General features: G+C 37.7%; 1 protein-coding gene across 8 annotated transcripts in view; it reads right to left on the bottom strand.

Moving 5' to 3' along the window:
* Nucleotides 1–13,004, bottom strand: part of UBR3 (ubiquitin protein ligase E3 component n-recognin 3) — a 229,243-nt gene extending 216,239 nt beyond the window's left edge. For 6 of the 8 annotated variants that reach the window (XM_046658012.1, XM_046658015.1, XM_046658016.1 and 3 more), the window contains exon 1: nucleotides 12,404–13,002. In XM_046658012.1, the coding sequence (XP_046513968.1) occupies nucleotides 12,404–12,951 (548 nt within the window). In that variant the 5' untranslated portion in view covers nucleotides 12,952–13,002. Of the gene's footprint in view, nucleotides 1–12,403 lie in introns of all 8 variants that reach the window. The other 2 variants (XM_046658019.1, XM_046658018.1) reach the window with 1 other exon arrangement.
* Between the last annotated feature and the right edge of the window lie 13,937 nt (nucleotides 13,005–26,941).

Genomic DNA, 26,941 nt, shown 5'->3' with positions numbered 1-26,941 from the left:
AAGATTGTAATCTATCATAACATTAATAAAAAAATAATAATAAAATAAAATAAATAAAAAATAACAAAGTGTTGGAGAGGTTGTGGAAAAAAGAAAATCCTCATACACTGCCGGTGGGAATGCAAACTGGTGCAGCCACTGTGGAAAACAGTATGGAGATTTCTCAAAAAAATAAAAATAGAAATACCATATGACCCAGCTATCCTACTACTGGGTATCTATCCAAAAATACTTGAAATCAACAATTCAAAGTGACTTGTGCAACCCTATGTTCATTGCAGCATTATTCACAATAGCCAAAACATAGAAGCAACCCCAAGTGCCCACAGACTGATCACTGGATAAAGAAGATGTGGTATATGTACATACAATGGAATACTACTCAGCCATAAAAAAAAGTCAAAATCGTCCTATTCGCAGCAACATGGATGGACCTGGAGGGTATTATGTTAAGCAAAATAAGCCAGACAGAGAACGACAAACACCATACGATTTCATTCATGTGTGGAATATAAACAAACACAAGGACAAAGAGAACAGTTCAGTGGTTACCAGGGGAAGGGGGCTGGGAGGTGGGCACGGGGTGAAAAGGAGCGCTTATATGGTGACGGACATGTAATAATGCACAACTGAAATTTCACAATGTTGTAAACTATTATGAACTCAATAAAAAAAAATGGGTGTTTTCTATTGATGACATAAGCTAACAGTTTTGTGATGATGAAAATATCATAATTAACAAATCAAAACTATACTAATATATTCTTATAAACCCATATTCTAGAACATTCTTCCCATTATTATAGGTTAGATTTCCAGAGATACTTTCAAGAATACGTTCCATTAAACTGTCCCCACCCCTCCCAATAAAATCACCTACAGGCAGGGCATCTATACCCGAGCAATGGATAAGGGTTAAAATTCCCATGCGAAGTCAAAACCCAAATCTAGGTTTCATGTAACTTCAAGGTTTAAATTTACATTACTCATCTTGTACTGGAACTCCTCAAGACAGAAATTAATTTTTAAAATTGGCACTGAGTCAATGATGTCTGTGACTGCTGGCAAAAAATCACTCTGAAGAGGCCACTTCAAACCCAAACCACTAGGCATTCTCACAGAGAAAACATTCCTACTCCACTCTGCCCCTGGACTCAGATACAAACACTAAAGAGCTTACATTCCAAAATTTCAAAATACACAAAGAAATAATCCATCAAGAGTGTTAGCAGGCACAATAACAGGCTCATTTCCAAAAAACTTCAAAAAATAGAACAAAAAAATTCTGAAAAGACAAAAAAACTATTTTTAAAATTACTAAAGGTATAAAAGGAATTGAAATCCTAACAAAAGAACAAGACTTTTTTGTTTAAGCGGCAGGACAATTTTAAAAGATATCTCTAGAAATGAAAAACACATTCGCTCAAATTAAAAACTCAATAGACAAACTGGACCACAGATTAGACAGAGCTGAAGAAGGAATTATCTAGAAGACAGATCTGAGGAAATCATCCCCAATTCAGGCGGGAAAAGAAAAGATAAATGGATAGAAAGTGAGTGAGCTCTATTGAGAAGATCGAATGAAAAGATCCAACAATTATGTTATAGTAGTTCTAAAACAGAAAATAAAGAATGGGAGAGACTTAAAATTCAAAGGAACAATGGCTGACAGTTTCCAGAAGTGATGAGAGACACAAATCCTCATCTCGAACCAGCCCAACAAATAGAGCCACACCTAGACACATCATAGTGAACTGCAGATAACCAAAAAGTAAATCTTAAGAACAACCAATGAATAAAAAGCAGATTAGTTATAAAGGAACAATTAAATTGCAAACAACTTCTCAACAACAGAGTCTGGAAGACAAGAGAATAGCGTTTTCAAAGTGCAAGGCAAAATAAATGTCAATTCAAATTCTCTTCCCAGTTAAAATATTATTCAAGAGTGAGGGTGAAAACTACTCTTGCTTGATTACATCATGTTCCTTCAAGCCTGTGAAGCTGTGTGTTTTCTGCTCCCTCTATCCATTACATCTACCTTCAACTCCCAATCTCCTTCCAGATCCAACACAAATTCTTTGTAAAGATTTCCTTAACTTTACTAGTATGCAGTATCAACAGAGGCAATAGGGGTCAAGAACACAGGCTTTGGATGTGGACAGAAACAGGTGAGAATAACAACTGTGTAACTTTGGTCATGTTGCTTCCCTGAGACTACATTTTACTTACAGAGATGACAATATCAATTCCCAGGGCTTTTTGAGAATGTTAAGTGAGATATATATAAATCCTGACATATAATAAGCACTCACTAATTAGAAAATCTACAGACTACTAAAAGAGACTTCAGAAGGTTGCTCCATCAACATAAAATCAATAGCATTTGAAATTTTTTATAATATAAAATACTGGAAAAAATCAATAAACAAGGAATTAGAAAAAGTTACTTTTAAAATGATACCATTTATAGTAGAAACAAAAATGATAAGGTACCCAGGAACAAATCTAACAAAAGATATGGAATTTACAGAGTAAATTACTTTATTGAAAGAGAAAACAACTTACACTACTCGCATGGATAGGCAGATTTAATCTATAAAGATGACAGTATATGTGTTCTATTGTAAAGTATGCCACTGAATGATTAAACCACAATTTACTAATCTCACTTTTTTCTAATTTTTGCCTATTTCAAACAGTATTACAATGAATATCTTGTACATGTCTCCTTCTACAATGTGCTCAAATTTAACATGATTTCAATCAGTATCTAACAGGAATTTTCCACAGAACCTGACAAGCTGACCCTCTTTCAAATGAAAGAGTCAGGGACCAAGAATAGCCAAGATTCTTTTAAAGAGCAATAATAAGGGAAACCCTGCCATATTAAGATTTATTCTAGTGCTATAATAATTAAGTAGTATGATACTGTTTCAAGAGACATCAATACAACAGAGAACTTAGGACACAAGTAGAAGTTGGTATGTGACAGAGGTGGCACTACGATCAATGGAGAAGAAAGAGGACTCTTCAATAAATAGTGCTAGAACAACTGGATCCTCATACCGAAAAAAATAAAATTAGATCTCAAGCTCACATTATATGTAAAAATAAATTCCAAATGGACTAAATAAATCCCAAATACAAAACGGCAAAGAATATAACCCAGCAGTTCACAAAGGAAGAAAACAAATGACCTAAAAACATATGAAAAGATGTTCAACTTTACTAGTAGTCAGGAAAATGCAAATTTTAAAAATATGTTTATATCCAACAGATTGGCAAAAATTTATACCTATATATCTCACCAAGTTTTAATAAGTAGAAAAAGAGGAACTCAAATTTCTGGTTGAAGTATAATTGGAAGTAAACCGGGATAAACCATCAGAAGGCGATTCTTACCTATCTAGCAATGCTAAAGAACAGCACCGTCTAAAACCCAGCAATTCCTCTCCTAGGAGTCTATCCTAAAGAAATTCTACTATAGCTATACAAAGAGATACACGCAAAAATGTTCACTGCAGCCCTTTTGGAAACAGGAAAAAATGTAAAGCATCTAATTGTCCATCAGCAAAGAACTAGATAAGCAAACTGTGGTTTAACCATACTATAGAAGGCTTAACAGTAGTTAGAAATGAATGAATTAGTCTATATTGGCAACACCAGTGAAAAAGCTAAGCTGCAAAAGGAGTCATACAATATAAAATCATTTACATAAAAATTTAACAGTAGAAAAATTGTATATTTATAGTTACATATAAAGTTATGCAGTCATATATGACACAGGATATGACAGAGGAATTTCAGGATAATGGTAACCTCTGAGGAGGGAAAGAGAAAGGAAAGGAGAAGAGCAAGGCCTCTGGTTTTGTGATTCAAAAAAGCTGTAAAGTAAATATGGCAAAAGGTTAACATCTATTAATCTCAGTGGTGAGTACAAAGGTATCTGTTATATCATTCTTGTATTTTGCTGTATATTGAAACATTTCATACCTGAAAATAGTTTTAAAGAGTTTATAACACAAAAATGATTAGAAAAAATAATTACCATAACAAGACTTCCAAATTGCTCTATTCTAGTTAAACTTTGTTACAATGAAGATGACTAGAAATTACACTTCCAGCTGAAGTAGAATCTTCTACACTAAGTAGAACGTCCACACTATTTCTAACAAATTAGCAATAACACAAAGTACACTGAACACAGAAAAGGGAACAAAAAATTTCTTCAACTTTTCTTTTTCCTCCAAGTTCTTAGATCATGAGTGTTGTATTCCTTTATGTGAACTTGTAACTTGAGAATTAGATAGTCTTAGATTCATAGGGGAGTAAATTTCACAAGTAATCCATGTAAATACTTACATACATACATAATTTTAAGAGATTAGCTCTAACACCCTCCCTACAAAGCCAATAAACACAAAGTATGATACAATTAACCAATTCACTAAATATCTGAATACATGTGAAAAGGATATATATAAAAGAATCAGACATGGCACAGGTCTTTGTCATCAAATCTTTATTGAAAGTTTGTCATTTCTACAGATATAAACTAGAAATGAAGAATATTGTCTTAATGCAGAATATCAATCCTGTACAAAGGTTTCACACTGTACTTATGCTATAGGAGTGCTACTCTTACAGAAGAGCTTGATAGTGAAATTAATACTTGCCACTGGACTTTGGAGGACAAGGTACAACACAAGACTTCAAGGACAGTAATATATAATGAGACAATGAGCTAAAAAATAATGGAGAGAATTCCACTGCAATGGAGATGATAAGGGTGGCAATGTAGGTAGAGGCCATGTTGTGATAAACTTCGACATCAGGCTAAGGGCTCTAGACTTTAGCCTATATAAACAATGGGAAGCCATTTTAAGCAAAGGAGTGACACATGTAAAGCAGAATTTTATATGAGTGAAGGTTAGACTGGACTGTGAAATTATTACAGGCAGGAAAACAGTAAATTATCATCATGGAATAGGTTACGATGTGATGAAGGCTTGGGCTAAGGTGATAACAGAATGAAAATGACAAATCTGAGACAAAACAAAAGAACAGGTCTTGGTACCAAACACGCAAGCAGAGAGAAAGGGAAGAATCAAAAACAACATGAGGAGACACTGTTAGATATGTAACCCAAATTCATTCCTCTGTTTTTCCACCAACCATGAGACAACAAAGACCAAAAGTACACAAACCAAGTGATGGAACAAAAAGTCATAAAAAGCCTATCCCCAATGACATTAATAAGCTGCTGAACTAATCCTGAGCTGCAAAACAGTAAATGTTTTCAAGGTTTAAGCCAATAATAGCTGGGATTTCTGATTCTGGGGGGAAAAAAAGATACTAATAAAATGAGTAAATAAATAAGGAAGAGGAAAATCAAATCTACCTGGAACTAGTTTGGGGAGATATATAATTGATTCAATTTTAGACGTGTGACATTAAGGTAACAGCAGGATGTTCAAGTGGACAAAATTTCCCAGATTGGTATGACTCAAAAATAACAGTTTCCTGGATTTAACCAATGAACCTCAGATTTTTCAAAGTTACAGATTTCTTTATTATAGGATTTCTTTAAAATGTTATGCATTGCAGATAGCCAAGAAGATAGAGTGTGTAGTACTTCCTTCCTTCCTTACTCAAGCTTACTTGACCACAGTGCACCCTTTCAGTAGAAGATCTCTGCAAAACGTGTCTAGAGATACAGATGTGGGTATGGCAGATCCTTGAAACTTTACGAGTAGAGCACTTTAGAGAGAACTCTCACTAAAATATGAAAGGATAATACAATTAGAAGATCACCATTTTGCAACCCCTAATAAAATAATGGATCTGGACAATGAAAATGAAGAGCCACTCAAATCTTTAACATGATAGGGATCTTTATAATAAATAGATCGGGGTGACAAACCTGAACTCACTGATCAATCCTAACATTAACTAAAGAAGAGACAAGGAGACATTCTGTGGCTCCTGATATGATGCAACAGGAAGTATAAAATACCATTATAAAGTTTTCTTGCCAAAAAAAAAGAAAAAAAAGAAAACACAACCTAAAATTTGATCAAGACTCTAGATCCAAGTACTGGTTTACAGGAAATAATGGGCAGAGGAACAAGTTAAACATCACAGAGATGCAATCAGTAAAACCCAGAATGTGGATTTCTTCAACTAATAAATTGCAGAGAAGAAAAGAACAGGGAGGGGGACTATAAATTAAAAGAGACCTAAAAGCTATAACGACCAAACACAATATCACAATATGACAACCTTGTTTGGATCCTAATTCTAAGGGTTTTTTGGGTTTTTTTTTAAAGATTGACACCTGAGCTAACATCAGTTGCCAATCATCTTTTTTTCTTCTTCTTCTCCCCCAAAGCCCCCCAGTACATAGTTGTATATTGTAGTTGCAGGTCCTGCTGGTTGTACTATATGGGATGCTGCCTCAGCATGGCCTGATGAGCAGTGCTAGGTCCGCACCCAAGATCCAAACCGGTGAAACCCTGGGCCACCCAAAGCGGAGCACGTGAACCTGGCCACGGGGCTGGCCCCTGGATCCTAATTCTAAATCAACTCTCAGAAATCATTTATGAAACAACTAGAAAAGTCTGAACTCTCACTGGATGTTTGAAGACATTAAGAAATCATTGTGACTATTTTAGGTGTGGTAATGGTACTGTGGTTGTTCTTTTAATTGTAGTAAAACATACATAACACAAAACTGATCATTTTAACCACTATTAAGTGCACAGTTCAATGGCTTTAAGTATATTCACATTCTTGTGCAACCAGCACTACCATCCATGTCAAGAATTTTATTTTCCCAAACTGAAACTCTGTACTCATTAAACAATAATCTTCCATTCCCCCACCCCCACCCCAGCCCCTGGCAATCACTATTGTACTTTCTGTCTCTATGAATTAGACTTTTGTAGGTTCCTCATATAAATATCATACAGTATCTGTCCTTTTGTGTCTGGCTTATTTCACTTAGCATAACGTCTTCAAGGTTCATCCATATGGTAGCATGTGCTTGAATTTCATTCCTTTTAAAGGCTGAATAATATTCCATCTTATGTAGATACCATATTTTCTTTATCCATTCATTGGTCAATGGACATTGGGTTATGTTTTATTTTTAAGAGTTCACATCTCTTTACTGAGATATGTACTCAAATATTTATAAATTAAATTATAAGATACCTAAAATTTGCTTCAAAATACTCCAGTTTGGAAGGAAAGGGCACTGGGGAGAGAGGGTAATAGATGAAACAAAATAACTTTTTTTTTTTTAAAGATTGGCACCTGAGCTAACAACTGTTGCCAATCTTTTTTTTTTCTGCTTTATTTCCTAAACCCCCCCCCCCCCCCCCCCCCCGATACATAGTTGTATATCTTAGTTGCAGGTCCTTCTAGTTGTGGGACGTGGGACGCCGCCTCAAAGTGGCCTGACAAGCGGTGCCATGTCCGCCCCCAGGATCCGAACCCCGGGCCGCTGCAGCGGAGCGCGCGAACTTAACCACTCGGCCACGGAGCTGGCCCCAGTAACACTTTTCACTTAACAAATTAACAAAGATCAGAAATACTGGTAACACCACAACTATTAGCCAAAATGAGGGGAAACATACTTTTTTGTACATTGTTGGTAGGAGTGTAAATTAATTTCTTTGGAGGGCTCTATTAAAGTTTAAAATGTACATTTCCTTTAACCAAGATATAACTTCAGGCAATTTATCCTCACAATTATGCTCACACACATACACAAAGAAGAGTATCCAAGCATACTGACTGCAACAATGTTTATAATAGCCCCAGACTAGACAAAATTTAAATGCCTACCAGTAGGGAACTGACTGCATAAAAAAACAGTAAAATACAAAAATATGAAAATGCAATGGAATATTATTTAACTTTTAAAAAGAAAACAAAACAGTTCTATGTTAATAAGAGACTGTGTTCAATAAATATGTTAAGGGGAATAAAGCAAGGTACAGAAGAGTATGACAATATTCAACCAGTCAGTCACTGCTTCCATTTCTGGCATTGCCACAGACCAAATAACATAAACACTTTCCACAACAAAACATCTAGAAAGTCTGGGTAAATTTGTAACTAACATCTTTTAAATGTATAACTAAGCTCAAAAGAAAGTTAAAGGAGGAGCCGTGTTGTGGTCAAGTCCACGCACTCCGCTTCAGAGGCCCAGGGTTCATGGGTTCAGATCCCAGGCGTGGCCCTGCACATCGTTCATCAAGCCATGCTGTGGCAGTACCCACGTGAAAGTAGAGGAGGACTGGCACACACGTTACCTCAGGGAGAATCTTCCTCAGCAAAAAAAAAAAAAAAAAAAAGTAAGGGAAATTTCTCACTGAGTAGGGGGACAGGGGAAGAAGAACCTTTACTTTTTACTTTATCTACTTAATTTTATATTATAACCAAAATGTATTACTTCTGAAATTGAAAAAGAAAGAAATCATCCCTGAAGCTCTCTGAAAAAAGCTGCTATGGATTTAATAATTAATGCTGCCTCCTGAATAACTAGAGCAATATAGTCTTAGGGGAAATTTTCATGTATAACAGCCATTATATTACCCAATTTAATTCAACATTTACTAAGCACCTACTAAGCACAAGCGACTGTGCTGGCCTCTTATTAATAGCAAGATGAAGTTCCTGTTTTTTAAAGAGCTTAGAATCCATGAAAAAGAATAAGCAAGGAGGCAAAAATATCTATAATACAGGATAGAACATGAAAACAGTCATCCTCTCCAAGAAAATTTGAGAACCAAATGTTTAAAATTCCAATTCCTGGTTAGTACCACCAGAACCCAAAACCACACAGACATTATTTTAGATTGTTCATTACCTTTTTTTTTAAGTTCATCCATCCATCAACCATTTGTGACGACTGCACTTATTCATTAGTAGCAAAACTATGCTGTTATACATACAGTTATTAATATATAGTTTCCATAGCCTTTGTGATTTCATCCCACAAATGAATTCAGTTTTCTTCCTTTGGTTTGTATACCTGCTAATATTGCCACATTTATTATATCTGATACTACTAATCAAAAATCACTGAATCTTCTCCCCATATTTCTATGATTACAAATTTGAAAATTAAATAGTAATACAGGTCATGATGGATCCAAGATTCCTCTCCATCTCCAATCATACAACATCCTACCCACAATAGGCAGACACTTGGAAAAAAATTAAGGCACATTAGGATTTCTTCTTTTACTAAGAATACAGATACAGAGAAAAATGGAATCCTTCCTTAAAAACTGACTGAACAACAGGACTTACAAACTTCTAAGGCAGTTAGAATAACAACCCCAAAATCAACACGTCTTCAATCTTTAGCAACCTAAAAAGATTTTAAGAAATATCAAAAACTGAGAAAAGTTAAATATATTTAAGTTAAATATATATGCCAGCGTAGTCCAGCTTTGCGCACCAGGAACGTTGCTCTAAGTTGTTGATGATTTCGTTTAAAAAGGTTCCAGAGGCAGCCTTTTAACCTGCACTGCTGACTAACATCACTCATGTCTCTGGAGGCAGTAGATTAGGTGTGCAGCCCAGAAGAATTATTCTATTCAACCCAAAGAGCTGTAAAACCTTCAGAATAATCACATGGCCACAATATTGTTATTGTTCATTCTTACCCTTTATGAAATTGGACATGGAAACTGCTGGCACACACAGGCAAGAGCTCTACCTTTCAAAAAGACAGTAATAAATCTTTAAGTACTATGTATCAACTCATAGAGGGTTGTCAGACTGAGGGTGGAAATAAGTATCTAGAAGAAGTCAGTAAAGGCAAATGCTAGGAGATTAGGATGTGGGCTTTCTACAGCCCGGACGCCCTAAGCCTATACAAGTAACTTCAGAGAAACTCACTGACATATATCCGCTTCTGCACTGAAGCATCACAGTTAGAGATTAGATTTACATCTTATCTAGATCAACCGATAACTACCACTGTGTTCCAAAATTCAGAAGAGAATCAATATTATTTCCTGCTTTCATGTTCTTTGAGGATCTCCTAAAGGCTAAGAAACAAAAATGTCTACGTATCAGTAAAGGATTGTTTCACCTCCTCTATGTTCTAAAATCCCTGCTAAATTTAAAAGAAGTTTGTAAAAAGAAAAAAAGGTCCAAGTAAGAATGGCATATTAAAAGAAAAAGAAAAAAGAAAAAACAGTACTGAACGGAAGTACCAATAAGAATGCTATTTGTAGACTCAGGAGAGAAAAGTGTTGAGCAGCCAGGCTCTGGAGCCAGCATGTTTAGCTTACAACCTATGTAATCCTGAGCAAGTTTTTCAAAACTCTGTGCCCTACTCTCCTCTTCTGTGCAATGGGAATAATAACAGTAACAATCTCAGAGTTACTGAAGATTACATAAGTCAAAACATGTAAAGCAGTTAATATTTGAAGTCTAAAGTTTTAATAATGCTCTGTTGATAAGGCTGTTGGAAAACAAGCAGTCTCATATTCTGCTTAGTGCTAAGCCTTATGGAGGGCAATTTGGAAATACCACTTGTGAGAATTTATCCCACTGATATTCTTGCACAGGTGTGAAAAGACAGTTATACCAGGTTTTTTATTTCATACTAGAAACCCAAATGTCCATCAAAAGTGATGATTAAATGAAGAATGGCAAATTCATGACATGGAACACTATGCAGCAGTTTAAAAAAAATAGAAGGAATACACTGATTCACTGACATGGAAAGACCTCCTAGATAAGTGAAAAATGTAAGATGCGTAGAACAGTGCATATGATATGTTACCTTTTGCATAAAAAGAGACTAAAAGAGTCAAAATACATATTCATCCTTGCTTTTCTGCACTAAGAGAAACTAATCATGGCAGGAAGGAACTGGGCAGATGGGAGGGAAACTTCAAACAATCTTTTATTTTTCTGCTTTAGCTATATCAGTATTTTACCTATTCAAACACTAATTTTTAAAACGTACTTTTAAGTGCCAGGCATTCACTTTAAGATCTCAAATGTTAGCTGCAATTACTACTGTTGTTGTTGTTGTTGTTATTAACAAGCCCAAAATATCTCCTTTCTGAAGCCTTTTTCTTACTCCCAGTGCAGATGCATTCTCTAACTTCCAGACTACTTAAGGAATCTATCATTTTCTACTCTAGTGTAAGTGGCTTAAGGGGTAGGTCAATGTCTTGTTCATTTTTAATATCCTAGGAACTTGGTGCCTTGCTTGCACCTAGTAGATACAAACATTCCAGAGTAAGAGTAAGCTGCAAGTACTCCAAAGAAGAAGATAGTGACCATTTTTAAAGGGGTTATACTCTATTATTAATTATAAGACTTTAAAGTTGAAAAACTTGAATAACTGGATTTGCTAACATTCTTTCAACTACTGCCCAGCCAAAATCTCCTCTCTTTCAGTAAGATTTTTCTTTTCCCAGGACTTCCCCAGACACTGACATCATGTCCGAAGCCAAGACACTACACGTACCAACTCTATAACTCATTCCAACCACTGAAATGTCTTTTGTCCTGAATCCCAATACCGTGGTACATCGCTCCTATCAAAAAAGCATTTGTTGAGTGTCTCCTTTAGACTGATGTTCACATAGTAAGTCCGTGAATAAAGTGCCCTTTTAACTGGAGACCTAACACTTGATTCCTAATTCGCTCAGTGTTTTGTTTGTTCTTCTGGTATGGAGGGTATTCTATAACTGACTGCTCAGTAGCCCAATTCTAGATGTCGTTCCAGCACACCAAATACTCCACTGACAGCTCAACAGTCACTTTTCATGCAGGCCCCTCCCCTTCCCTCCTCCCTCAACTCCCTTCAGCTCAAGAGCTCCTTCCCTCATACTGACACACACTGACAGCTCAGAAGTCCTTTTCCCCAAGCTGTCCTCCCTGCAGTCGCAAGACCACCTCCTCGACTCTCACCATCCCGCGACCCAATTCGGTGCCCAGTACCATCCTCTCCCCAGACAATCCAAATCACATCATCAGCTTCTTCCCAAGAATCAGGCAGCTTTACAGCCTTTCCCAACAAGTACCCAATTGACAGCTCGACACCAGATTCCTCAAGTATCCTTTTCTCCCCCCTGCCCTCCTACCCCACGCACTGGCACTCCTCTCGCTATCACTCACTCGCCCTGGCTTCCCTGCAATTCACAGCCCCGTTCTCTAAACATGCTCTTCGATCTCCCCTCCTCCCCACCCCGTTTCCACCGCTGACAGCTCAGTCACCTCCATCCCCATGTGGCTGCACCCTCCCCCACTCCTTTCCCTTGACAGCTCAGGGTCGGCTCCCAGTCCCACCCCCAGCCTCCCCAGACCCCGGCTTGCGCTGCCCGCGGTGCACCGCGCCCCGGGGGAGGGCTTCACTCACCCACTCTCCCGCATCACGTTGCTGTCCCCGCAGTCACAGGCGCCCCCGGCCTGGCTGCGGAACATGTTGAAGTCGTGCCCGGTGTGGTCGCCCTGGTGGAAGCACTCGGCGCACAGCGACATGCAGGGGGAGATGCCGCACGTCCGGCAGCGGTAGGCCACGAAGTTGGCTGTCCAGACCAGGCCGCAGAGCGCCGCGGGGTCGTAGGCCCGCACCGCCGCGCAGAACTCGTCGTAGCCGCCGCCGCCCGCCAGAAGGCACTTACACCACTCCAGGGCCTCCTCTTCGGCCGCCCCCGGACCGCCCCCGCCGCCGGCCGCCGCTGCCTCCTCGCCGTCCGCAGCCGCAGCCAGCGGCCGCTCGGCGCTCAGCACCCGCTCCAGCAGCGCCTGCAGCTCCTCAGCACCTGCCCGGTTGTCCGGCCGGCTGAGGGCCGCCTTCAGGTGCGCGGCGGTGGCCGCCTTGTCCAGGGCCAGCCCGGGCGCGGGCAGCTCGGCTTGGGGCGACTGCGACCCCCCGACGGCCGCGGCGGCCGCCGCCGCCGCCATGATGAGAGCTCAGAATTTGGAGAGTCCAGGGCCGGCGGCTCCTCCCGGGAGGGTGGGGGAATTGACTGCTGCGATTGCTCGGCCCGCCCAACTCTCGCGATACCCCGGAGCTGCCGCGCACCTCCATCCGTGTCCCCTCCCCTGCACACGCCCCCTGTGGCTGCGGTGCCCGTTCCTTGTCTGTCTTGCCTGGGGCGCTCCTCTGTTCCCTACCCCCACCTTTTGGCCCTCAAAGTTGAGAGCTACGGATTTAACAGACTCGCCTTAGAAAATTTTTAATATGGACAATTTTTTCTTCATTTACCCGGAATGTAGGAATTGTACACGGCTTCTTTCAGATGCACTTTAAGCATCTGCATTTCGTTTTGAGATGTAGATTGCCAGTGTTATCGACCCTTAATTATTATTAAAATACTGTTATTATTGAGGCACTAATTTTCCCCCTGAATCAGTTCTTACCCTCACACTATTACCAGGTTAATCTTATAAAGTACATTTTTTAGAAGATTGAAGTATATTCCCACTAACATTCTCCTGTTCAAAAGCTTTAGTGGAAATGATACCAGCTCAACACAAGGTTGACAGAAGGGAAGTCGTTGTAGAAGAGAAATTATATTGCAGCTTTGAATGACTTCTGATTAAGTAACGCAGACGTGTTCTGTACATGTTATGGCCCCTCCCAGATGCTATAAATTGCTACCTTTGTTCTTTTGAGTTCCTTAGGAATGTGATGACTCTGGGCAGAGTCTATACTGATAGCCATCGTCAATGACAACTGAAAGAGCAGGGTGTAAGGGCCTTACTCCAGTCTCTGATGCACATCTAGTAAAACAAAAGACTATCAGGAACTAAGAGCAGATGTCTGACAGTACCCGGAAATCAGACGAATGCCGGAACCAGGAGACCAGGTGCCTCCCCCACTCAGAGACCAGCTCCCTATATGTCTGGCCTGTAGTCTTTGTTGTGTAAGATGGTTCTTTCAGACAGTAGTCAGCCATCTTCCCTCTTGCTAGCAATCTGTAATAAAGTCCTTTCTCTCCTACCACCTTGCCTCTTGACTATTGGCATGTCTTGCAGCAGGCAGACAACCACCCATGCCCCCACCTTGGGCTGTAACAGAAACAAAAGCAAAACTCCTTAAATCTTTTCTCAAAACCCAACCTATTTTTCTTTCCTTATCTCCTGATACTACTCCAAGTTTGCCATATGAAAGAGACCAATGAGACTGTTCACTGTTTGCTGAAGATGCTTTATCATTTCTTACCTCTAGGTCTTTATTCTTCCTGGTTCACACCCTACTCCACCCCATACATTCACTTAACACCCCAATTCTAGCAATGTCTGCTCATGTCATTGCCTTTCTTCAAAAAAATGGCTAATTTATTTGATGATATAACTTAGTGCCTTCACTTTAAAAATCTCATCCCTACCCCATTACTAATCAGTAAATTTCTTAAGGGCAAAGAACGAGTCTTCTTTATCATTGCCCATAAGTCTTCAAATATTTGTCTGCTTATTGTTGTTAAATGGAACATAATTACAATAGATAACGTTTGTTGCATATTTATTATGGGGCCACTCTTTATATTTTTCTCCCCAAAGCTCCAGTATGTAGTTATATATCCTAGTTGTGAGTCCTTCTAGTTCTTCTATGTGAGATGCCACTACAGCCTGGCTTGACGAGTGGTGTGTAGGTCTGTGCCCAGGATCCAAACCGGCAGACCCCAGGCCACTGAAGCAGAGCACACAAACCCAACCACTATGCCACAGGGCTGGCCCCCGGGGCCCACTCTTTATGTATGTAATTTCTTTTAATCCTCTCAATTCTATGAAGTAAGTACTCTTATTAGAGAAAACTAAGACTTAAGAAGGTGGTTTATATGCCCAAAAACACACAACTAGCAATTAAATGAGATGTGACTAGAACCCAGGTCCAACTGATACCTAAAGACCTGCTGTGTCTACCACACCACTGGTTCCGACACTTGTCTGATACTAAGACTCACTTCAAACTCTGTTCATACAAACAGACCCCAGGCCCCATCTCAGACCTAAGGAATCAAAATCTCCACACGTTATACTTCCCTGTCTAGTACATCTGAATCTTGAATGATTAATGATCCTTCCAAAACTAAAAGTTTATAATTTATTAAGTTTCTGTAGCTCCCTTTTTTTTTTAAAGATTGGCACCTGAGCTAACAACTATTGCCAATCTTTTTTCTTTTTTTTTAATTGCTTTTTCTCCCCAAAGCCCCCTGGTACATAGTTGTATATTGCACTTGTGGGTCCTTCTAGCTGTGACATATGGGACGCCGCCTCAGCATGGCCTGATGAGCAGTGCCATGTCCACGCCCAGGATCCGAACCAGTGAAACCCTGGGCTACCAAAGCAGAGCCCATGGACTTAACTACTCCGCCACAGGGCTGCCCCCATAGATCACCTTTGAGAGCTGGATGTGTATACAAACACTTAGTGACACATGATAGAGGACAACCAAGAATGAAAAAACTATAGAAGGAGCAATTCAAGGAAGTAAAATAAGAGTCTTTCCAATCTATAACCCAGTGTGAATTGAACATAACCAAAACACACTATTTCACATTCCAGATCCTTTACATTAATAAAGCATTTAACAATCATCATTTAATAGTTATAAGTAATTCAAAAGTTGCTCAATAATCCTTTTTATGAATCACCAAATGATAAGCGAAATAAAATTCAGGAATATCTCAAACTAAGGTAGAACTAGTGAGTATTCACTAATCAGTGTTTACGGGTTAAGGCAGCTGGGAAAGTGTGCTGGTGTCTCTCCAGGAGTGCTTTCCTGTGGAGAATAACAATGGCGGCTGCCCTGCTTGACCATGATGATGCATGCTGGCAAACGCTGCCTTGTTCAGCATTCTTCAGTGGTCTCCATACACGCCTAAATTTCTATAAATTTCTACAAAATTCCACCACTTGTCACCAGTGCCTCTTTTATTCTGTAATAACAACAAAGAAAAGTTTAAATGCCACATGCGGGCGGCCCTGTGGCCAAGTGGTAAAGTTCATGAGCTCCACTTTGGCAGCCGAGGGTTTCACTGGTTCGGATCCTGGGTGCAGACATAGCAGCACTCATCAAGCCATGCTGAGGCAGCATCCCACATGCCACAACTAGAAGAACCCACAACTAAAAATATACAACTACGTACGTGGGGGCTTTGGGAAGAAGAAGTAAAAAATGAAATCTTAAAAAAAAAAAAATGCCACACGCTATTTCAGTTGCATAGACATTGCAGTACATGTACAGAAATCTGGACATTTGTTAGATTTCCAGAATAGGTAGGAAACTTATTCTGCTCATGATCATATCAGACCTGTCCCAATCAGAGAACCATTAATAATAACCAGTAATAACAAGAGTACAAACAACCGAATTTAAAAATGGGCAAAAAAATGTCAATAGACGTCTTACCAGAGAAGATACATAAATGGCCAATAGACACAAAAAAGGTGCTCAGCTTCATTAGTTATTAAGGAAATTAGATTAAAATTGAGATACCACTATACACACCCAGTAGAAGGGCAATAATCAAAAAGACAGACAATAACAAGTGGAGACGGTAACAAAGTATGAGGAAACTCATACTTCACTGATGGGAATGTAAAATGTTACAGCCTCTTGGGAAAACAGTTTGGCAGTTACTTAAAAAGTTAAACACAAATTTACCATAAAGTCATGCAATTCCACTCCTCGGAAGCTACCCAAGAGAATTTAAAACATATTTCCACACAAAAACTTGTAGGTGAGTATTCAGAGCAGTATTATTCATAATAACCTAAAAAACCCAGAAATGGTCCAAAGGTCTATCAATTTGTAAATGGAGAAGGAAATCTGTCACATTCATATAATGGTATACTATTTAACAATAAAAAGAAATGAAGTACTGATACATGTTATAACATGGATGAACTTCAAAAACGTTGTCAGTGAAAGAAGTCAGACACAAAAAAACGCATATTGTATGATTCCATTTACATCAACTTTCCAGAAAAGGCAAATTTATAGAAGCACATAGATTAGTGGTTATCTGGAGCTAGAGTAGGGACAGGGAGTGACTGTGAATGGGCACAAGGGGTCTTTTTAGGATGATAGAAATGTGCTAAAGTTGGACTGTGGTGATGGTTGCACAACTATGTAAATTGACTAAAAATCATTGAATTCTACTCTAAAAACAGGTGAATTTATAGTATGAAAGCATATCTGAATAAAACAGTTAATAATAATGATCAGTAATATTACTTATTGAGTTGAATGAAATAATTCTATAATTATTCTATAAGTATTATTCTACATATTTATTCTGTAAATATTATTATAATTAATAATATAAATATTATTAAAATTAATAATTAAGTTCTGTCCAGGTAGAAACTATTTTACTGCTTTAGCTTACAAAATCAATATGACAGGCTCTCAAATCTTTGCTTCTCCTAGGATGTCCGGGTCTTCTATCATTTGGATCCAGGAAGTCTGACATTTTTCTCTTTCAACTCTTTAGTGTAATATAAAAACTCTTCTAAATTACCTCTCAAATCACTGTGCTGTGTCATGAGGAATGCCTACAACAATCATATTTCCATGAGGGAATGCCAGATTGAAATCCAGCTGAAAACTCTGCAGTCACTTAAATGCTCATACCTCATAAAATTACATTTAAGCATACTACTGTTACTCTACTGAAAACATTGAATAAATAATGCAACATACTGATGTTACAGAAAGCTACAAAATAGTATCTAAAAAGCTGTGTGTTTTTATGTATTGTATCTTAATTAATGTTAAGAAGTATCTTGTGATATTTCTAAATTGGCTTTTCAAATTAAAATAAATCACACAGATAAGGTAAAAGCTATAAGTGACAGATAACACAATTGCTTCCAAAATTAGAGACCCTTAACAGAGAACTTAAAAATTAATGTAAACACTGCAAAGTTGTTTTTGCATTTATCAGGACTCTCATGGTTGCAAGAGACAAAAACCCGACTTGAACTAGCTTAAGCCGAAAAGAAGCCCATATTAGATCATATGAACGATGGAGGGAAGGAGGAGATGAACCTGAATGCATCTCCATCTTTGCTTCCAGCATCGGCTCCACTGTCTCCAACAGCTTATCTGCTGGTGGATACCCCCAGTTCTAGGTCACATCACCCCAACTTCACAACGGAGAAAAAGGGTCTCTTCTCTGCCAGATCCATTTAAAACCCTAGAGAGGAACTCTGACTGACCAGCTGATGGTCTATGCCACCCTTATTACCAGAAAGGAGAGGAGGAGATACCTGCTGGGAATATAAACATCAAGATACCAACAACAGTATTAACTTCTAAACTTCTGCCTAGCCTCCAGATACACAGGAGACCTTCTCTATGTGCACAGCAAGTTCACCAGTTCTATGGCAACTGTTAAAATTCACACCATAAGAAACATTGTGCCTGCTGTGTACAAGGAATTCTGCTGGTGATCATATTTAAGATTCACAACAACCCTGAGAGGTAATTATTGTTATCACCATTTCACAAGCAGCAGTGATACCCTTCATTTCATAGTCTTCAAAACATAAGAAAGACGTGGGACGAGAAATCATTCATTATTCGTGCATGTGCTTGTCTTTCTCCCCTCCCCACCTTTCCTTCCTTCCTACCTTGATAACTGAATCCTTTAAAATTTTGCAACTATACTTACTGTGATTCTCTCATTTGTTTAATATTGAAGCAAAGACATTTTTAGTGAGTTTCTCAACTCATGCTTTAGAAATATTTTTGGGAAAAAAGCATGACAGTGCATTAAGGGTTTGACCTATATTAACTCCTCTATAGGAGCAACTTTTCCAAGGTTATAGATGCTTAACATCCTGCTGGGATCTTTTTATTATCATTTGATACGATTACAAGTTGCCCTAATTTTCTTTCCCTTCTCTTTTTTTAACCCAAGGAAAGTTTCCTTCACTGCCTCTCCATTAAAGACCAAAATATTTCCATTTACTGCCTTATTCATGCAATAAATTAGTTCAACAAGTTTATTGAGCCCCTGTTAGTTGCTCTCTACAAGGGCTGAACAGTACTGTGGAGCAAACAGACATGGTCCATGGCATGGCTGGGTGTGGTGCAACCCTAGGGGGCACCAATCAATATTCATTGTATTCAGAATACAATGGTCCTGACATGTAGCTTATAGACTGATGGAAGCATATTATAAATTGTAACCTAATCCACAAATACACTATTACTGTTGGTATGATTCTTTTTTGGGGGGAAGGCGGGGGTAGGTTTTTTTAGGGGTTTTTGTTGGAAGATTAGCATGGCTTGCCAAGCTGTGCCATGTTGACACTCAGTATCCAAACCAGCAAATCCCAGACCACCAAAGCAGAACGTGCAAACTTAACCACTGCGCCACCGGGCCGGCCCCAGTATGATTCTTATTACTTCCTTTTTTTTTCCTGGATTGCCCTGAGCTAACATGTGTTGCCAATTTTACTCTCTTTTGTTTTTGCCCCAATACACAGCCCCAATACACAGTTGTATATTCGATTTGTAAGCCCTTCTAGTTCTTCTATGTGAGACGCTGCCACAGCATGGCTACTGACAGACAAGTGGTGAGGTTCTGCACCAGGGAACCAAATCCAGGCCACTGAAGCAGAGCACACAGAACTTTAACTACTAGGCGATCAGGGCTGCCTCTTATTACTTCTGATCTTGGAGTGAAAAAACTCTTTTTTTGTATATGTGTGAGGAAGACTGGCCCTGAGCTAACATCTCTGCTGATCTTTCTCTATTTTATGTGAGACGCTGCCACAGCATGGCTCAACAAGCAGTGCTAGGTCTGCACTCAGGATCTGAAACTGCAAATATTGGGCTGCTGAAGCAGAGCACACGAACTTAACCACTACACCACTGGGCCAGGCTCAAGTCCTTTCTCACCTTTGAATTGGTTTGTTTGCCCTTTTGTTATTGAGTTGTAGGAATTCTTTGCATATTTTGGATATTAATCATACAATTTTACTTGTAAGTATGACTGACAGACAAACTGTGGCTATTCAGACTTGGTATTTGGCAGCAATTTTCTGATAAGTGAATGAAGGAAGCCTGTCATTTCATGGAAAACACTTGGCGGTATTTTTTGCCAATGAAAAAAGTTTACATTTTCAAGCAAAGATTAATATTTTGGAAACTTTGTATCTGCCACTGTGAGCTTGACAGTCTTTCCAATACTTAAAATACTTTTCTGGGGAGATCAGTGATGATATCAATAAATGTGATTCTTTGATATTGTATGATAAAACATCAGAAGGCTTGGAAAATTCAATGAATCAATATTTTCCAAATGATCGATACATAATGTTACAAAATCATGTATGGGTAAAAAATCTATTCAAAATCCCAGATAGACTAATGGATTGTAGTTTAACAGTATAAGAAGTTCACCAATTTGGCTTAAGATTTCACATTGCAACTAAACTTCATGAAATTACCTCTTTCATCTTGTGGTGTCACAGCAAAGAAGAATACCCACAACCATCTGAATAGGCAATGAAAATATTCCTTGCTTCTCCAACTAAATATCTGTGTCAGCCTGGATTTCCTTCAAATACTTTAACCAAAACAACATATCACAACAAATTAAATGCCAAAGCAGGTCTGAGAATCCAACTGTCTGCTATTAAGCCAGACATTAAAGAGATTTACAAAAATATAAAGCAATGTTACTCTTCCCACTAGTGTTTTTTGTTTTGGAAAACAGCGTTATTTTTCATATAAAATATGTTCTGTGTTAACATGTAATTGAATTATTATTACTTTAAATGAATTAATAGATGAATTCAAAAAAATTTTCTCAGTGTTAATTTCCAGTAAAATAAATATATCAGCATATAAATGTATCAGTAGATATAACCCACACAAACAAACATTTTTTGAGGTCCTTACTAATTTTAAAGAGTATAAAACTATCCTGACACCAAAAAGTTTGGAAACTGTACAATTAAGGTAGAAATGACTGGTTTGATATGGTTATTAAACTTTTTTGTAAAATCATGTTTATTAAGGTATAATTTACATGCAGTAGAATTTACCCTTTTTAGGTACATTCTACAAATTTCGGCAAACACATAGCCGTCTAATCACCGCAGTCCATCATCCCAAAAAGCTTCTCCATGCCCCTTTACAGTCTATCCCTCCCCCAACCCAGTCCCAGGCATCCACTGATCTGTATTCACTTCTGATAGTTTTGTCTTTTCAGAGTGTCATATAAATGAAATTATACAATGAGTAGCTTTTTGAGTTTGCCTTCTTTTACTTCACATAATGCTTTTGGTATTCATCCATGTTGTTGCATTTATCAGTTCTTTTATTTTATTTTTGGCTGAGTAGTATTCTATGGTATGTATGAATGTACCACAATTTATCTATTTACCAGTCAGTGGACATTTGGACAAATTTTGAATAAAGCTGTTACAAACATCTGTATTCAAGTTTCTATATGGACATATGTCTTCATTTCTCTTGGGTAAATACCTATAAGTGAGATTGCTCTGTCATATGATAAGTGTATGTTTAACTTTATAGGAAACTGCCAAACTATTCTCCAAGGAGGCTGAATCATTTTGCATTCCCACAAGCAATGTGTGAGAATTCCAGGTGCTCCACGTCCTCTCCAGCACTTGGTATTGTGAATTTATTCTTTTTTTCCCTGTTTTATTATAGCCACTCCAATAGATGCTAGTGGTTGTTACTAAACTTTTCAAATGTGTATCTTTGGTTTTCCCAAGTAGATTGTCAACTATCTACTGGAAGGGATCACACATCTAATGTAGTTCCCACTTACCATTAGAACAGTATTGCATACATTACAATTATTACATAGAACTAATATCAAATTTTACTAAACCATCAACTAAAGGTCAAGCAAACAGGTCTCCTGGGGATGTGGGGAAAGTACTTGCCTATCAGTCTTGTGGTATTCATTGAAATCATTCTTTAATTCTCTTTATCAATGTCTTCTACAAATCAATCTTGTCCCTACACTGTTTTAAAAACTTGGCAGTAGAAAAGTCGCCTTCCTCTACATCCTAAGTTCTTACCACCATTTCGGAGATTTCAGTGTCTACGTGGATAATCCAACAGATATTGATCCTCTCCTCCCCCTGCTCCACTGCAGCCACTCATTCTCATGACCTCACCCTCAGCCTTATCATCTCTTAGAACTGATCCCTATACTAACGTATTTTTTGTACCCATTTTAGTGACCAACTTTTTTTAAGCATACGAATGATTTTAAGTAAGTTTTAAAGAGATGCGCATACATCACCAAATTCCAGTTTTAGAACATTTCTATCACCTTAAAAAAGATCCCTTGTGCTCTTTGCAATCAATCACTTCACTGCTCCCACCTCCAGCCCAATGCACTACATACAAATCTTAAACCTCAATATCCCATTATTTGATCTCAACTTCTATCCTTCTAGATCTCTCCATCCTTTTCTTCCATTAAACCTATTACTGACATCATCAAATCCTCACCCTTAAATCATCGTCCCCCTCAATCTCACCCTTCCTTTTCAGTTCTTTCTCCTTGTAGCCACAGACTTCCTGGCCCATCACTTCACCGTTTTCTTGCCAATATCACCCATACTCTTATCTCTCATGCTTCTATTGTATCCCTCTGTCAAAATTACTATCTTGAATCTATTCAACTGTCAGCCCTTCCTTGGTCCTGCCTCAATATTTCAGGAGAAAAAAAAATGCAACTTTACAGAATGTTGAGTTAGAATTATTGCCTTTGAAGAAACTTCCTCAAGCTGATAAAAGGACATCTATGGAAAATCCACAGCTAACACCATGCTTAATGGTGAAAGGCTGAAAGCTTTCCTTCTAAGATCAGGAACAAGACAAGGATGACTACTTTCATGACTGTTATTTAATATTGTACTAGAGGTTCTACCCAGAGCAATTAGGCAAAAGAAAAAAAAGACATCCATATTAACATGAAAAAAATAAAGCATTTTTATGTGCAGATGACATGACATTATAAACAGAAAATACTAAGAAACCTACACACACACAATTAGAGCTAATGAGTTCAGAAAATTGCAGGATATAAGATCAATAACAAAAGTCAATTGCATTTCTGTACACTAGCAATGAATGATCTGAAAATAAAATTAAGAAAACAATTCTATTTACAAAAAGAATAAAATACTTGGTAATAAATTTAACAAAAGAGGAGCAAGAGTTGTACACTAAAAGCTATAAAACATTGTTGAAGAAATTAAAGAAAACCTAAATTTTGAAAGGCATCCCATAAATTGAAAGGCATCCCATATTCACAGTTTGGAAGACAATATATTAAGAAGGCAATACTCCCAAATTGATCTAAGATTCATTGTAACCCCTAACAAAATTCCAACTGCTTTTTTTTGCAGAAATTTACCAGTTGATCCAGAATTCATAAGGAAATGCAAGCAACTCAGAGAGCCAAAACTATTTTGAAAAGGAAGAACAAAGTTAAAGGGACTCATGCTTATTTCAAAACTCACTGCAAAGCTATAGTCATCATGACAGTGTGGTATAGTAATCAAGATAGCATAAGGACAGACATATAGATCATGAAATAGAATTGGGAGTCCAGAAATAAACTCATACATCTATGCTCAGTTGATTTCTACCAGGATGCCAAGACCGTCCAATGGGAGAAAGCATAATCTTTCCAATAAGTTGTGTTGAGACATCTGGATATCCACATGCAAAAGAATCAGTTTGTACCTCTACCTTATACCATATACAAAAATTTACCCAACATGGATCAAAGACCTAAGTGTAAGAACCAGAACTAGAAAGCTCTTAGAAGAAGACATAGGTATAAACTTTTGTGACCTTGAATTAGGCAACAGTTACTCAGATATAATATCTAAAAGACAGATTTGACCATCATCAAAAATTAAAAACTTCTGGGGCTGGCCCTATGGTGTAGTGGTTAAATGCAGCACACTCCACTTCAGCAGCCTGGGTTTGTGGGTTTGGATCCTCAGTGCGGACCTACACCACTCATCAGCCATGCTGCGGCAGCAACCTGCATATAAAGTGGAGGAAGATTGGCATAGATGTTAGCCCAGGGCCAATCTTCCTCAGAAAAAAAAAAATTAACTTTTGGATGTTAAGGGACACTATCAAGAAAGTAAAAAAAATTCCAGAGAATGGGAGAAAATATTTGCAAACCATATATCTGATAAGGATCTAGTATCCAGAATATATAAAGAACTCTCACAACTCAATAATAAAAATACTAATAATACAAGTTAAAAATGGGCAAGATTTTGGATTGTCATTTATCTGAAGAAGATATACAAATAGCCAATAAGCATATGAAAAGATGTTCAACATCACTAGCCATCAGGGAAATGAAAAAGAAAACCATAATGAATTACTACTTCACACCTGCTAGGATGGCTATAATTTAAAAAATGAAAAATAAGTGTTAATGAGGATATGGAGAAACAGGAACTCTCATACATTTCTTGTAGGAAGGTAAAATGGTGCAGCCACTGTGGAAAATAGTTTGGTATTCCTCGAAAAGTTAAACATAGAATTACCATATGATCCAGCAATTCCACTCCTAGATATATACTCAAGAGAATTGAAAACATATTCACACAAAAACTTGTGCATGAATGTTTACATCAGCATTATTCATAATAGTCAAAAGTCAAAGCAACTTAATTGTCCATCAACTGATGAATGGATACACAAAAGCGGTATAACCATACAATGAAATACTATGCAGCCATAAAAAGGAACAAAATTCTGATACATGCTACAACATGGAAGAACCTTGAAGACATGCTAAATAAAGAAGTTAGACACAAAAGGACACATATTACTTCATTTATATGAAATGTTTGGAATAGGCAAATTCATAAAAACAGAAAGCAGATTAGTGATTGCCAAGTGCTAGGGAAAGAGGAGGAAAAGAGAGTGACTGCTGATGGGTATGGAGTTTCTTTCTGGAGTGATGAAAATGTTCTAGAATTAGATAGTGCTGTTGGTTGTACAACCCTGTAAATATACTTAAAAATTACTGAATTCTATACTTTCAAATGACAAATTTTACCTCAATTAAAAAATACGTATACAGCCTATAGTACTTCTGCTTACAGGAAGATAAAGTAGATATATTTTTCCTTATTCATCCCCGAGTAGAACTGAAAACCCTGGACATTATATATAAAACAAACATAAGAAGACTCTGAAAAGGGAGAGAAGGCAGACTGGCTATAGACCTTGAGATCAAAGGGAGAACACAGTGCGTAAGTTCCCTTGGTTTTCCTTTTTGCCTCATATAACCCTGACTTGGAGTTAAGAAGCCAGCAATTTATAAGTGCCAACAGGTGCAGAAAAAAAAGGAAAGTGCAGCCTAACAAGATAGAAAACTTTTAGACAATAACTGCTCTACTCCAGTCAAATACCACAGAAAATACTGTGGTCCCACCTACATCCACATTAGCAAAGGCCCAGTGGGGAGCCTAGACTTCCACGTTCTTCAGGTTGAACTAAGGGCCCCGCCCCACCCTCCACTCCTCCCACCCCTAGATGTCAGTGGAGACCACATAGGGAGCCACATTTCCACTCTCATCTGACAATAATAAGGAATATAACAGAGGATATCATTATAGACCCTAGAGGATAACAAGGAAATACTACAAACAACTCTACACACGTAAACTTCACAATTTAGATGAAATGGACCAATTCCTTGAAAAATAAAAATTACTACAAATCACCCAATATGAAATAGATAATTTGAATAACCCTATAACTAAGAAGAAAATTAAATTCATAATTTAAAAACTCCTCCTTCCAAAATTTCCAGGCCCAGATGGTTTTACTTGAGAATTTTACCAAATGTTTAAAGAATTAACACCAATTCTATACAATCTCTCCCAGAAAATGGAAGAGAAGGGAACATATTCTAATCCATTTTATGAAACTAGCATTACTCTAATACCAAAACCAGACAAAGGCAGTACAAAAAAACAAAAGTACAGGCAAATAGCCATCAAAATATAGATGCAAATATCTTTAATAAAACTTTAGCAAGTAGAATTCAACAATGTATAAAAAGAATTATATATCCTGACCAAATAGGATTCCAGGAATGAAAGGCTGGTTCAATATTTGGAAATCAGTCAGTGTAATCCACCATATTAAAAGGCTGAGGGAGAAAAATCACATGATCATATCAATGTGATATCAATTGATGTAAAAAAAAGTCTTTCACAAAATTCATGATCAAAACTCTCAGAAAACTAGGAATAGAGACTTCCTGAACTTGATGATGTACGTCTACAAAAAACCTATAGCTGACACTATACTTAATGGTGAAAGAATGAATGCTCTTCCCCTAAAACTGGAGGCAAGGCAAAGCTGTCCACTCTCACCACGTTATTCAACACAGCACTAGAAGTGCAAGTCAATACAGTAAGGCAAGTGAAGGAAATAAAAGGCAAGGAGATGAGAAGCAAATTTGTTCCTAGTCGAAGAAAATATGATTTTCTACATGGAAAATTCCAAGGAATCTACCAAAAACAAAAAAACTTTCTAGAACTAATAAGTACATTTAGTAAGATTTCAGGATACAAGATAAACACACAAAAATGTATTTCAAGGAACATGTGGACACCAAAATCTTAAATGCAATACCACTTAACTCTTGTGCAAAATAAAAACTAAATACTTAAGTGTAAGTCTAACAAAATATGTACAGGACTTAAATGCAGAAAACTACACGACGCTGATGAAAGAAGTCAAAGAAGGTCTGCATAAATGGCAAGACACTGTGCTCATGGATTGGAAGACGCAATGTAAGTAAGATGTCAACTCTTCATAAATGGATATACAGGTTTAACCTAATTCCTATTAAAATACTAAAATATTAAAAACAGAAAATTTTCTGTTATA

Source organism: Equus quagga, chromosome 4 (assembly GCF_021613505.1).
Source record: "Equus quagga isolate Etosha38 chromosome 4, UCLA_HA_Equagga_1.0, whole genome shotgun sequence".
Lineage (NCBI taxonomy): Eukaryota > Metazoa > Chordata > Mammalia > Perissodactyla > Equidae > Equus > Equus quagga.
This window is presented reverse-complemented; position numbering and strand designations above follow the sequence as displayed.